Source organism: Salvia splendens, chromosome 22, assembly GCF_004379255.2.
Source record: "Salvia splendens isolate huo1 chromosome 22, SspV2, whole genome shotgun sequence".
Classification (NCBI taxonomy): Eukaryota; Viridiplantae; Streptophyta; class Magnoliopsida; order Lamiales; family Lamiaceae; genus Salvia; species Salvia splendens.
Window position 1 is genome coordinate 15,318,573 of NC_056053.1, and position 11,094 is coordinate 15,329,666.

Below are 11,094 nucleotides of genomic sequence, written 5' to 3' on the forward strand. Positions count from 1 at the left end.
ATTTTCATTAATTTGGAGAAAGAAAAAGAAAAAGAAAAAGGAAAAGCATTTATCTTTGGCTTCATTTTGGAAGGAGTAAACCTTATCACCCCAAGTTTTAGTTGATTGGTTGCTTACTGATTTTCATTTCTTAGACTAATTCCCCATTCGCGCATCATACTCTGTAGTCTTTCCTCACTTTATTTCAGTAAATATAAATAATATAAATATTTTATCAAAGAGAAATAGATATTGTTGAATAAACATAGATTTATTGTGTAGTATTAAGGCAATCATAATCCTTAGCTCAAATCCAGAGACGTACACAATATTTCACAACTTATAGAGCACAAATTATTACAAATATTAACTATTCATGGTCTCAACGTTTATTTTTTTAGTTCTCATTTTTATAAGTTTCCGATTTCATTTTTTTATTTAATTAATTATGATATTTTAAAATTAAAAAAATATTAAAATTTAAAAACCAAACAATAGCAAAAAAAAAACAAATCACATAAACCCTATTATGTGTCCAAGGGATTCAACACATTGATAGTATTTTTGTCGTTCGGTCTCGGTCATTTTCGATGTATTTTTTAACAACACTATATATGTAGACTGTAGAACTCGTTAAACATAGATTATTCGAAACCGGTAAATGTCTCATTGGGAAGTCACTTTAGGCTTTTTAGAAATGAGTCACTGAATAGTACAGATAAGAATGAACATGCCTAAATGAAGAAAGTCCCTTATATCACGGCAATTGGTAGAATTATGTATTTCATGAAATATACGCAACAAGATATTGCTCATGTGGTCAAAGTAGTGAATCAATTCATACTATATCCGGACAAACAACATTTAAAAGTAGTCTAAATGGTGTACTCGATATTTGAGAGGTACCACGTACAAGACTATGATTTGATGATAAATTGTTTTGTTGGTAGAAAATATTCAATACATATGTGAAGTTTCAGAAAGTTCATATTTTGTCTACTACATAAGCTAAGTACTAGTAACAGAGTACAAGAAAGAAGAGGTGTGTTGCAGAATATTTTCGAAATTGAGCACTACTCCATAACTATACAGTGATAGTCTATTCCTCACATAGAATATGGCATGTTGATTTGAAATAACATACATCTTTTGATCAGTCTTCCCTAGAAACTATCATATCTACAAACCACAAAGGAAAAAATATATGGACTTCGCATGGTACGCAGCGTTGCAAGCATAGAAAATGTACCTTTACAAATCATAGAATTTCATATCTATCCTACCAAAACATGCGCATTGATAATGAAAAAGTCAAAAGGCGATTTGATTTATAGAATTAGATAATTTAGATGTAAGATTACATATGATATCTCTAGAGAAAGACTTTTTTTTCTCAACGTAGTGATATTTGAAAAAAGCATACAAGATGCAAATGGAAAAAGGTATAAGCATAAGACATTCTCTTCTCTCACAAGCGCTAAGAAACGCAATGCATGAGATCTATAGCCGTCATTATCTTTTTTTATCGTCATCCTTAAGCGTTGGTCACGGATTCATCGTCGTCGCGTCACATTCAGCAAGGACAACTCAAACTCCTTCCCATTGCTCTTAGTTTCTCACTAACTTTGAATGATTTTTGCGCCTCCTGCTCCTCGTAGTACTGCAGTAGTAACATTCATCACAAATCAAGCTGAATTCATATATTACCTGTTCTAATTTTCTTTTCCTCTCCAACTCCTCTTGTTGCAGATAACAGAATTGTGTGATCACAAACATTCATTGAATAGCATAATACTAGTATACAAGTTGCACTATTCCTATATATATTATCTTACCAGAGCCTGCTTCAGATATAAATTCTCTTCTTTGAGTTGGTTCAGCTCTGCTTCGAGCTCGACCGTGTACGCCTGCCACAACCAACCGCATGCTTCATCAATTAAACCTACTGCTATAAGGGGTTGTTTATATAACAAAAAAAACGTGTTCTTATCATGTTTTGTTTATTTACCTGCTTCCTGGCCCTAGATCTGACAGCAGACTCCCTATTCTTGATCATTCTTCGTTGGCGCCTCTCCACCACCTTCTCCACCGGCCTATCTAAGCCCCGCTTCCGTCCTCCACTCATCCCATCCACTCCACCCTCAACTTGCCCCGCCCCCATTCCATCCGACAATGGGCTCACTGGCGACCCCATTCCCAATCCCCCTCCGCTTCCATTTCCCACTCTCCCTCCGTAGCCGACTGCTGGAGGAGGGCCTTGTGAGTAGCTTTTCACCCCTCCTCCGTAACCTGCTTCGTCCCCCACACCCGTCTGCAGTGGCTGATAACCTGCAACACCAATCACCGGTCTTGCAACGAAGCTTGGCCCCATTGCAGGATGGCTGTTGTTGTTCTGGTATATTCCGAAGGCCGGCTGCTGAGGATGAGGAGGAGGAGGCACTGCCGCAGCAGCTGCCAGATTCTGTTCTCTGACAACCCCGGCCCGTATCAAGAAATCTTCGAGCGTCATCTCTCCAAAAGTAGGCTGTTTATGAGCAGTGTTGGGATTGGGAATATGGCCGTTGCCATGGTGGCGACTGAGGTGAATCTCAGACCACACCTCGTCCACGGTCTTCCTACAGAGAGGCTCCGGGATGCTGAGTGAGCCCTGTCTAGACAAGCTCAACTGCTTGGCTATTCCATTCCCAACACAAGTACCATTAGCTTCATGCAGTGGAAAATGCAGGATACTGTTGGTAGAGGGGACGGTGGCAGTCGGGTGGGCTTGGCCGTGCGCGTGAGCTTGATTTTGATGTTCCTCGGCGGTCCAGATGCTGTTGAGGAACTCATCCATGTTCATGGATCCAAAGTTCTTAGTACCATTCTCAGAAAGAGTGTGTTGGAACTCATCGAGTGTGAGAAAGTAGATCGATGATTGAAGCCCCAACGACTGAAGGCTCGTCTCATCTCTAGGCTGATCCATTTCTGGTTGAGATATTATTTCAGAATCTGATGTTCCCATATTCGAATTATAGCCCACCATTCAAGGACCTCGGATCACTCTCACTACGCCAATCAATAAACAAACAAATGAATATCTGTGTCCAAATTTTTTTCAATTTTTACAACATTTTTGAGTTGGTTACATGAGATTTGGTGATAATCAAAATGGACTTGGTCATCAAACTGAAATTATACTACTACTACTACTACGCTTCTATATATAGAAATATTTTTCATTTTTTATTACTCCCTCCGTTCCAACTAAGTTGAGCAAAAAAAAGGAAATTACTCGACTTAGTTGAGACATTCCAAAAAGAAATATGACTCAACTTAGTTGGGTCTGAGGGAGTATTAATATATCAAACTATAAGCACACACGAAGACCAAATGCATAACTACATATTATTTCCTCTTTTTCTTGAAATGCATAACCATATTTTGTGCATGTATTTTCCCCAATTACAGCTAGTTCGTCAGTGGTCAGGACATATTAACACTTAGTGTGGTCTAACCAATCATCATTGAAGAAATCACTTTCTTTTTTCTTTTTATTTCTGCAAGGTAATTGGTTGTACACACCACGTGACAATATGTCTGGACCATTGAATTTTTACTTCATCTTCATGCTACATACTACTAACTAATGATTTCTACCGAAACTAATCTAAATTCCAATATCAAACAGAGACGCGCGACCTATACATGCCGCCGTAATTATATAGTAGTAGTATTAATTATGCTTAATAAAAATGAAAATAAGTGAACCCTAAATGTAATTCATTACAATAGATGAATCCATCCTAATTATACATTTGGCCGGGGAAGTTACAAAAAATCCATCCTAATCATACCAGTTTAATAAACCTTAGCTTGACTGAAAATAAGTGAGCCCTAAGTCAATTTAATAACAATTTACAAGGGATCATAAATGCACACAGATTTTTGCCATATCAAATCATAAACTCAAACCTTCACGGAGGAAAATTACTACGCCAACTCCAGCATCTTATACCTAACATTTTATATCCATATTTTTCCTGACACTTACTATTACTGCTATGATTAAATTGTTTAGTAGTAGTATAATTGAATTATTTAAAGGTGCCTAAAAGAACTTATAACTGAAGAGAGACAACCGATATATATTGGAGAAGAAAAAGAAGAAATAATGTAATGGAATTCACAAACTGAATAATATTACCCTCCCTTCCGATGATTAAAAGAAAAGGAATGGGTATCATATGCAAAACCCTTCATAAAAAACAATGGATATGATCAGAGAGAGAGAGGGGTTACATTGGAATCCAACACTTGTCGAGTTTCAACTGTAATGGCTGTGCTTGCAAAAGAATGGTCAGATCAATTTTCAAGCTACCATCTTATTTTTAAATATCATTACCACATATGCACATATATAGAGCTCGGCTACAAATAAAAATATAGTATTAGTACGATTGACGACGACATAATTAATGGTATGTGTGATGTAGGAGTATATATTTATATAGAGAAAGAGGGGAAAGAGAGAGTGAGATGAGTTTACGAAAAAGGCGGAAATGGTTGAGAAAATGAAGGGATGGCGTAAAGGGAATTTCAGTTTTATTTGTCTGAAAATATTGCATGGCACGTCGTCGACACGTGTCCTCCCTTCAGCTACCCTCTACCTTCCACGTGTCCCATCCCTATCTCATTACACTCACGTGCGTATTTCGGCCGCCTGACTTCCCCCTCGCTCACTATTTTATTTTACCAGCTTTCCCAAAAAAAAACAGACAAAAATTAGAAAAAATATAATTTTGTCTGTTAAATGATTTGTAAATTATATATGTTATTGTCAAATGATTTCTAAATTGCATACGAGAGATGAAATCCTATTACATGACCTCGTATATCGAAAGTTTTGTAATTAATCGAAATTTTCTAATCCATCGGGTCTCCATAAAATGTCTCATATTTTCTTATTTTGACAATTCGTAATAAATGAAGAAGTACGTATCTCATTTTAGTTTTATACTTTTAGTGAATAGACATCACATGCCACCAATCTACCCATAATTATTAACTTAATTTTAAATCTTATGAAATTGATTTGAACTTTATTAAAATTTATAAGTTAAATATTTATTATTCCGGTCAAATATTGAAACCAGCAAATTAATTATCTATACAAAAATATTGAAACTTTCAAATGCATTTAACCTGATCTTGTGGATGTTGCTTTGCTATAGCGAGTCTAAATTCAAAAGTGAGACTACATTCAAGTGCAAATATTAGTGAGTCTACATTCAATAGTAAGACTACATTCATTCAACTGCAACTGCAAATATTGGTGAGTCTACATTCAACTGCAACTGCAAATATTAGCTTTCGGTGCCAGCTTACCGGTGAGGGTGTTAAGGGTGACGTTACAATTTTATTTTATTTTATGTGGAATATCTGCTCATATTAATATACTGATCATATGTACGTAGGTATGTATAATTATACATATGATATCATGCAATATAAATATATAATGATATTATACGGAAAAATACACATGGAGTAACATTCATGATGATAAAAGAAGCATCATCAATAATATAATGTGAAATATAACATGAAAATGTAATACTAGTTCCTGGAAAAAAGGACGCCTACCATAAGAAGGAAAATGCGTAATGCAATAAAAAAACGGATAGATTGACAAATTGTACGTTCGAAAAATGAATATATTTTCATATTGTCTCGAAGAAAAATAGAAGAAGAAAAAGAAAAAGAAAACATTTTCATTTAACGGGCTATTTGTTGGCTAGTGTATAGATTGATTGATTGGAGGAAAAAGTTGTTGAAATCTAGCCCGGTAAGCGCAATTTGACCAAGTTGTACAAGTGACAAAAGATTATTTTTTGTTAAATTAAATAATATATAATCGACTTACGTTCCGAGTAGATGATATTGTATATTTATATTTTCTAATCCGATTTTCAATGAGTAAGAAATGGTGAATTAAAGTTTGTCATATTAGATTAATTAGTCCAACATCTAAAAATGAGTCTTCGTTAATATTATTAAGAGGCTTCATTAATAAGTGTAGCAATTATATCTACAAGTGATAGGGTTGTGAAGCTCATATGTGCGTGCTGTTGGCCTTCTTGCCTCGTGTTTTGTGTCGGGTACCATGGTGTGACGGGCGACAAGCGAGGGCATCTTGACTTGATTCTTGGTAATTGATTTTTGGGATGTTCATTGTGCTTTTGCTAGTCTTGGTTTGGGACCAACTTAATCCTCTTGGACCAATAGCTGCGTATCTCAGGAGTCTTCCAAACGACCAAAACATACATTGTGATTGTTCCATGACTCATTATTTCTAGTATACTTTTGATTGTCTTTGTGTTAAGTGTTAATAAAATTTTCAGTGGTTTGTATCATGCTAATTATCTGTTGTCGGAAAAAGTAAGGTGGACGAATTGTTAGAAATCAAGCCCTTAGAGCATCATTAACCCCAGGCATGGATCCAAGCCCCAAGTGTCCTCCACGTCATCATTCCCCTAATTTTCAGGTCATGCCACAACTCCCATAACCCTGCATGCCCCAACTATTAAATTGCAACATTCGCAACTAAATGCTATTTCACTCGTAAAATAGAAAACGTTGAGCAATTATAACACGAAAAATTCATTCATAATTCGGAAATTAAAAATCACAGACATAGAAATTTTAAATTTAAATAAAATACATTAAAAAGCCAGCCCATTAAATTAAACAAATACTTAAATACATAAAATTGAAATAAAGCTTAGCCCATTAAATATATTAAACCTAAAATTTTCTCATTTTTCTTCTCCCCTCATTTGTTCCCCCACAGAGTCATCTTCTTCCCTTCTCTTTTTCATTTTATTTCTCTACTTTCATTTTCGTGAACTACTTCTCTCCTCAACTCGAAAATACAACAAATATGAAGGTATGCATGTGCAACAATCCAAAAAAATTCAATTTAAAAAAAAAGAAAAATAAAATTGAATTGCGGCGCGCCCCGGGAGCATGCAAGGCCGGCCAGGACCCAACCGGGTGCGGCCCGGGGACTCTCCTTCGTCACCAGGCGCCGCCTGAGCCGCGTCTCCCTCCCCTCCAACGTTCCAAGCCGCTGGCCAGGACCCAGGTGTGGTCCGCGGCATTAATCATGCTCTTATGCTAATTGCTAGATTCATTACGTCTAGATTCAGGTCTTTTCTCTAAATTGTTGAAAAATCATACTCCACATCTGCGAAAAGATTGTGTACTAATTACAATAAACACGAGATAAAACTGGTGAATGAATAAATAAGCAAATGTAGATGTTTAATTCCAAGTAAAAAATCTTTTGCTAAAATCCAAGAGATACATTTTTCCTTTCTTTTGTTTTACAAAAATAGTCCATGCATCCAAAACTAATAACCCTAAATCCATAATTAAAAGAAATCTGCAGCGTAGGATGAAATATTTTACATATACTCCCATGCAATTCTCCATACAGATGACCACTCTACTCATCTTGACGAAACAAGATAACTAACTGATGCAGTAGTAATAAATGTGATACAATGAGAATATATGTATATATAACCTGGTGCAGGCATCCTAAGAAACAAGTGCTTGTATGATCGAATCAGCTATTCCATCAGCGTACAGAAACTTGTGGCCAGCACCACGAACCTCGTGATAGTTAATCTCACGCTGCAGTGTGGCAGGGACCAGAATATCAACAGAGCCTGACCCTTCTGCAAAGGGGTTTCTCAATTCCGTTGGGTCGAATTCCCACTTCCCAAAGGCAAATGCCAGATCGCGGTGAATTGACTCGTAGTCACCTTGCTGTCTTACCTGTGCCTGGTTTGCAAATTTGAGTGATAACTTTAAATACTGAATCATATATTTTGTCAATCAAATCTACACACACCTAAATTGACATGACTTTGTTATATTCACAAATGAGAAAATGTTCAAGGCACAGAGGGGGTGTAATATGGCTATGGAACAGTCTCGACAAAGATGACAGCATCTTCTGCAGGAGACTGATGAGGAAAAGATATCGACTTAGTTTTAGTATTGGCTAGACAATATGCATGAGGATAAAGGTAAGAAAATCAGCAGATGTAAATTCATGACATTTCCAAAGAGATTTTGCTTCACCTAGTTTATACTTTATCAAATCATGTATTTTTAGGTTTAAAGGCACACCTTGCCACCAATAAAAATAAGCAATATAGCACAAAATTGATATGCAAGTATCAGAACATGGCCTCTCAAACACTTCAGGATGATAATGTATACAACCACCCACATTGAAATCCTACACGATTTTATGCTGCATAAGTAAAGATGATCTAGCAAAAGATATGTTCCGTGTCTAGGTAAGGGAAGCTGGTCGGTTTATATTTTACTTTTCCTGTTGTGTGCACTCAAGAACATAGTAACCATTACCGCAGTCTCTTGTTTTAAGAAGTGAATCTTTGGCATTAGTTCTACGTCTTGTTGAGAGAGAACTTTGGTGCTGCGAGCAATAATACTCATACAAGGAAACAGCTTTTGGGTGTTCCACCAGTAGATAAGCCACGGTGTATAGTGAGCTACACGAAGCGCCCATTGGTCCTGAAGAAGCTGCTTCTTATATGCTTCTGCAGAGAGGTTCGAAGGAATACCTTTCCACCAATAATGTGCAATCAGAGCTGCTCCTGCCAACCTGCACACCCGGGATGTTAAATATTCAATTACTACGATGAAGAAATTGATTTGGGCTTAAAATACAAGAATATCATAGATTCAATCAGTAATACTCCAAACTACAGGAAGACACCAATTAGTGTAGCTACTCAAGGACAGGTACGAAGAAAACGTACCTGTGAGGAATGTGCTTGAGGCAGGTCCACACAATCTGGCCACCCAAGGAGAATCCAGCAACATAAAATTTGGATCCTAATCCCAACTGATCAGCAAGCTCCTCGATGTCAGAAGAAATGCTTCTAAGTGTTTGGGCAGGGTTTGGATCACTCTCTCCATAACCAGGTCTGTCGAATGAAACGATATAGATCCCTCCACTTTCAACAAAATCCTGTTTTTATTGAAACAAACCAAAAGAGTCTGCTCACATGCTGCTGCTTCATATGACTCGTAAAATGGTTGTATCAGAGCCAGTCAGCAGGCGACAGATAGGAAGTGGCATTAGCATTACCGGCGAGAGTCCAGAAGTTATAGCAGACACATCATGCCTGCAAGTATCCAAGGCATGGACAAACACAATCTTGTGCTTTGCATTATCCTTTGGGACACCAAATTCTTTGTAAGCCAAGTGTCTTCCATCCTTGAGCTGAATTCTTGGAGCTGTAACTGGATGCCCGTCTTTCGAGCCACAGATCTTTGGAGGAGGAGGCTTTATTGCCTGATAGGCCCAAGCCAAGAATCCCACAAAGAAAACCAACAGAAGTTTCTTAAAGATCCCTGAAACAATTCAAAATTAGAAGCACTAATATCACACACCGTGGTCTTAAAATGCAAATGAAAGTTATTCAAAATACTCTAAATAATATACTTACTAATTTTCTACAACACAGAGCATATTGGGCATAAAAATCATAACCAAATACTAGTTACTATGATACTGAACTTCATCCTGAGCAGTTGGATCTAATTTATGGAATTTTATCAACAATCAGACAAACAAACACAACAAATCCTAATCAAAACTCCGGTTCGATACTTATTTTCTACCATAAGGCAACATTGGAATTTGGAAGAAGTATCGAGAACATCGAGCGACGTTGCAATATAATCAGCTAAAACTTATACACACAAAAAAAGGAACCGACAAATTGCATAGTGGAATGAATGGGCATTTAATCAAGAAATTCATCGATTAACAAAGCGACATGCTGATCTTAAAACTGAGGCGAAAGAAAATGAAAACCCAACCTGAAATTCTTGAATGAGAGTTGGATTTAGGTTTGCGGGTGTGAGCTCTTGCAGAAGAAGCTGAGATCTTCCTGTTTGTTCCAGTTCCAGTAGCCATTTGTTTCCTCGCCAATTTTTCGTTAGACGAAAGTAGTTATAAGAGCGTCAACTCTTTTCCAAGAGCATGGCGTGGCCAGATCCATTTTTATTAATTTTTGAGTAAACTGCACCAAAAGGCCCTGACTTTTCGCCTTTTAACATCAGAGGCCTATAACTTTTAAAAATACCACCACAGGGATCTGACAAAACATATAATCACAAATCGTGTATATTTTGCCATTTTTCGGACGAAAATGCCCAAATGGGGTGAAGGGCAGTTTAGACCTTTTGATTGCATTAGGCTGCACCCCTATGACTGCATTTGCAAGTGCGGTCTTGTCAAGCACCTATGTAATCATAATTCCATTTACATTTTTCAATTCCGTTTCATTATTTCTTCTCTCCATTATCGTTTCATCTACCCCTTTCAAGTTCTACTCAAATTCTGATTTCCCTCTCAAAACAGTATACGCGATTTTACCTTCTTCGGCATCGGGCAATTTAGGGGATTTCATATCTTCGCCAGCCGTTCGGGATCTCGAATTTAGTGGATTTAATCTGGATTTTGCTGAATTTAGGGTATCAAAGAGGGTTTTAGGCGATTTCCGTTGGAATTTTATTTTGCAATTGTTGGTTGATTTTTTTTGGTTGTATGGTTAGTGTCGGGCATTTGAAAATTATTTTTGCAATTCTTGGTCGATTTGATTTTTGTATTGTCGAACTGAATTCAGGTATTTACGCAATGTCTTCTTCTTCTTCTTCTCAATCGTTCGGCTCAAGCTTCAATTGGAATTGGCCTCGTCCAGAAATTGTGAAGTGTAATCACGATCTTGAGGCCAAGCTCGTTACATCTAGGACGGCTGCTAACCCGAGTAGACGTTACTATCGCTGCCCTATATGGAAGGTTAAAACCATGTATTTTGATCGTGTTGTCCATTAATTTTGTTGGCATAAAGATTAATGAGAAATTATTATGCAGGACGATGACTGCAAGTTTTTCCGATGGTTTGATGCGAGTCTATCCCCAAGTCAAGACAGTTATTTTCAGAGAGTGAAACTTGAGCGAGACCAATTCGAAGCTGAACTTCGAAGCAAATCTCTACTTGAAGGTGTGCTGCACGAGAAATTGCG

At 37.1% G+C, this 11,094-nt stretch overlaps 2 protein-coding genes across 3 annotated transcripts; both read right to left on the minus strand.

Annotated features, from left to right (window-relative positions):
• Positions 1 to 1,552: 1,552 nt before the first annotated feature.
• On the minus strand, positions 1,553 to 2,980 carry LOC121786772 (protein ABSCISIC ACID-INSENSITIVE 5-like). Its single transcript, XM_042185398.1, has 4 exons — positions 1,988 to 2,980; positions 1,815 to 1,886; positions 1,687 to 1,716; positions 1,553 to 1,639 (listed from the first exon to the last, which is right to left on the minus strand). The coding sequence occupies exons 1-4, from the start codon at positions 2,978 to 2,980 to the stop codon at positions 1,553 to 1,555; spliced, it is 1,182 nt and encodes a 393-aa protein (XP_042041332.1).
• A 3,888-nt stretch (positions 2,981 to 6,868) lies between these two features.
• Positions 6,869 to 10,021, minus strand: LOC121787966. Of its 2 annotated transcripts, XM_042186817.1 has the most exons (6): positions 9,886 to 10,021; positions 9,149 to 9,414; positions 8,817 to 9,028; positions 8,401 to 8,659; positions 7,547 to 7,806; positions 6,869 to 7,204 (listed from the first exon to the last, which is right to left on the minus strand). In XM_042186817.1, exons 1-5 carry the CDS (start codon positions 9,980 to 9,982, stop codon positions 7,561 to 7,563), a joined length of 1,080 nt encoding a protein of 359 aa, XP_042042751.1. In that variant the 5' UTR covers positions 9,983 to 10,021; the 3' UTR covers positions 6,869 to 7,204; positions 7,547 to 7,560. The 2 variants fall into 2 exon arrangements, with proteins under 2 accessions (XP_042042751.1, XP_042042750.1); XM_042186816.1 differs by lacking the exon at positions 6,869 to 7,204 and having other exon boundaries at positions 7,281 to 7,806.
• Between the last annotated feature and the right edge of the window lie 1,073 nt (positions 10,022 to 11,094).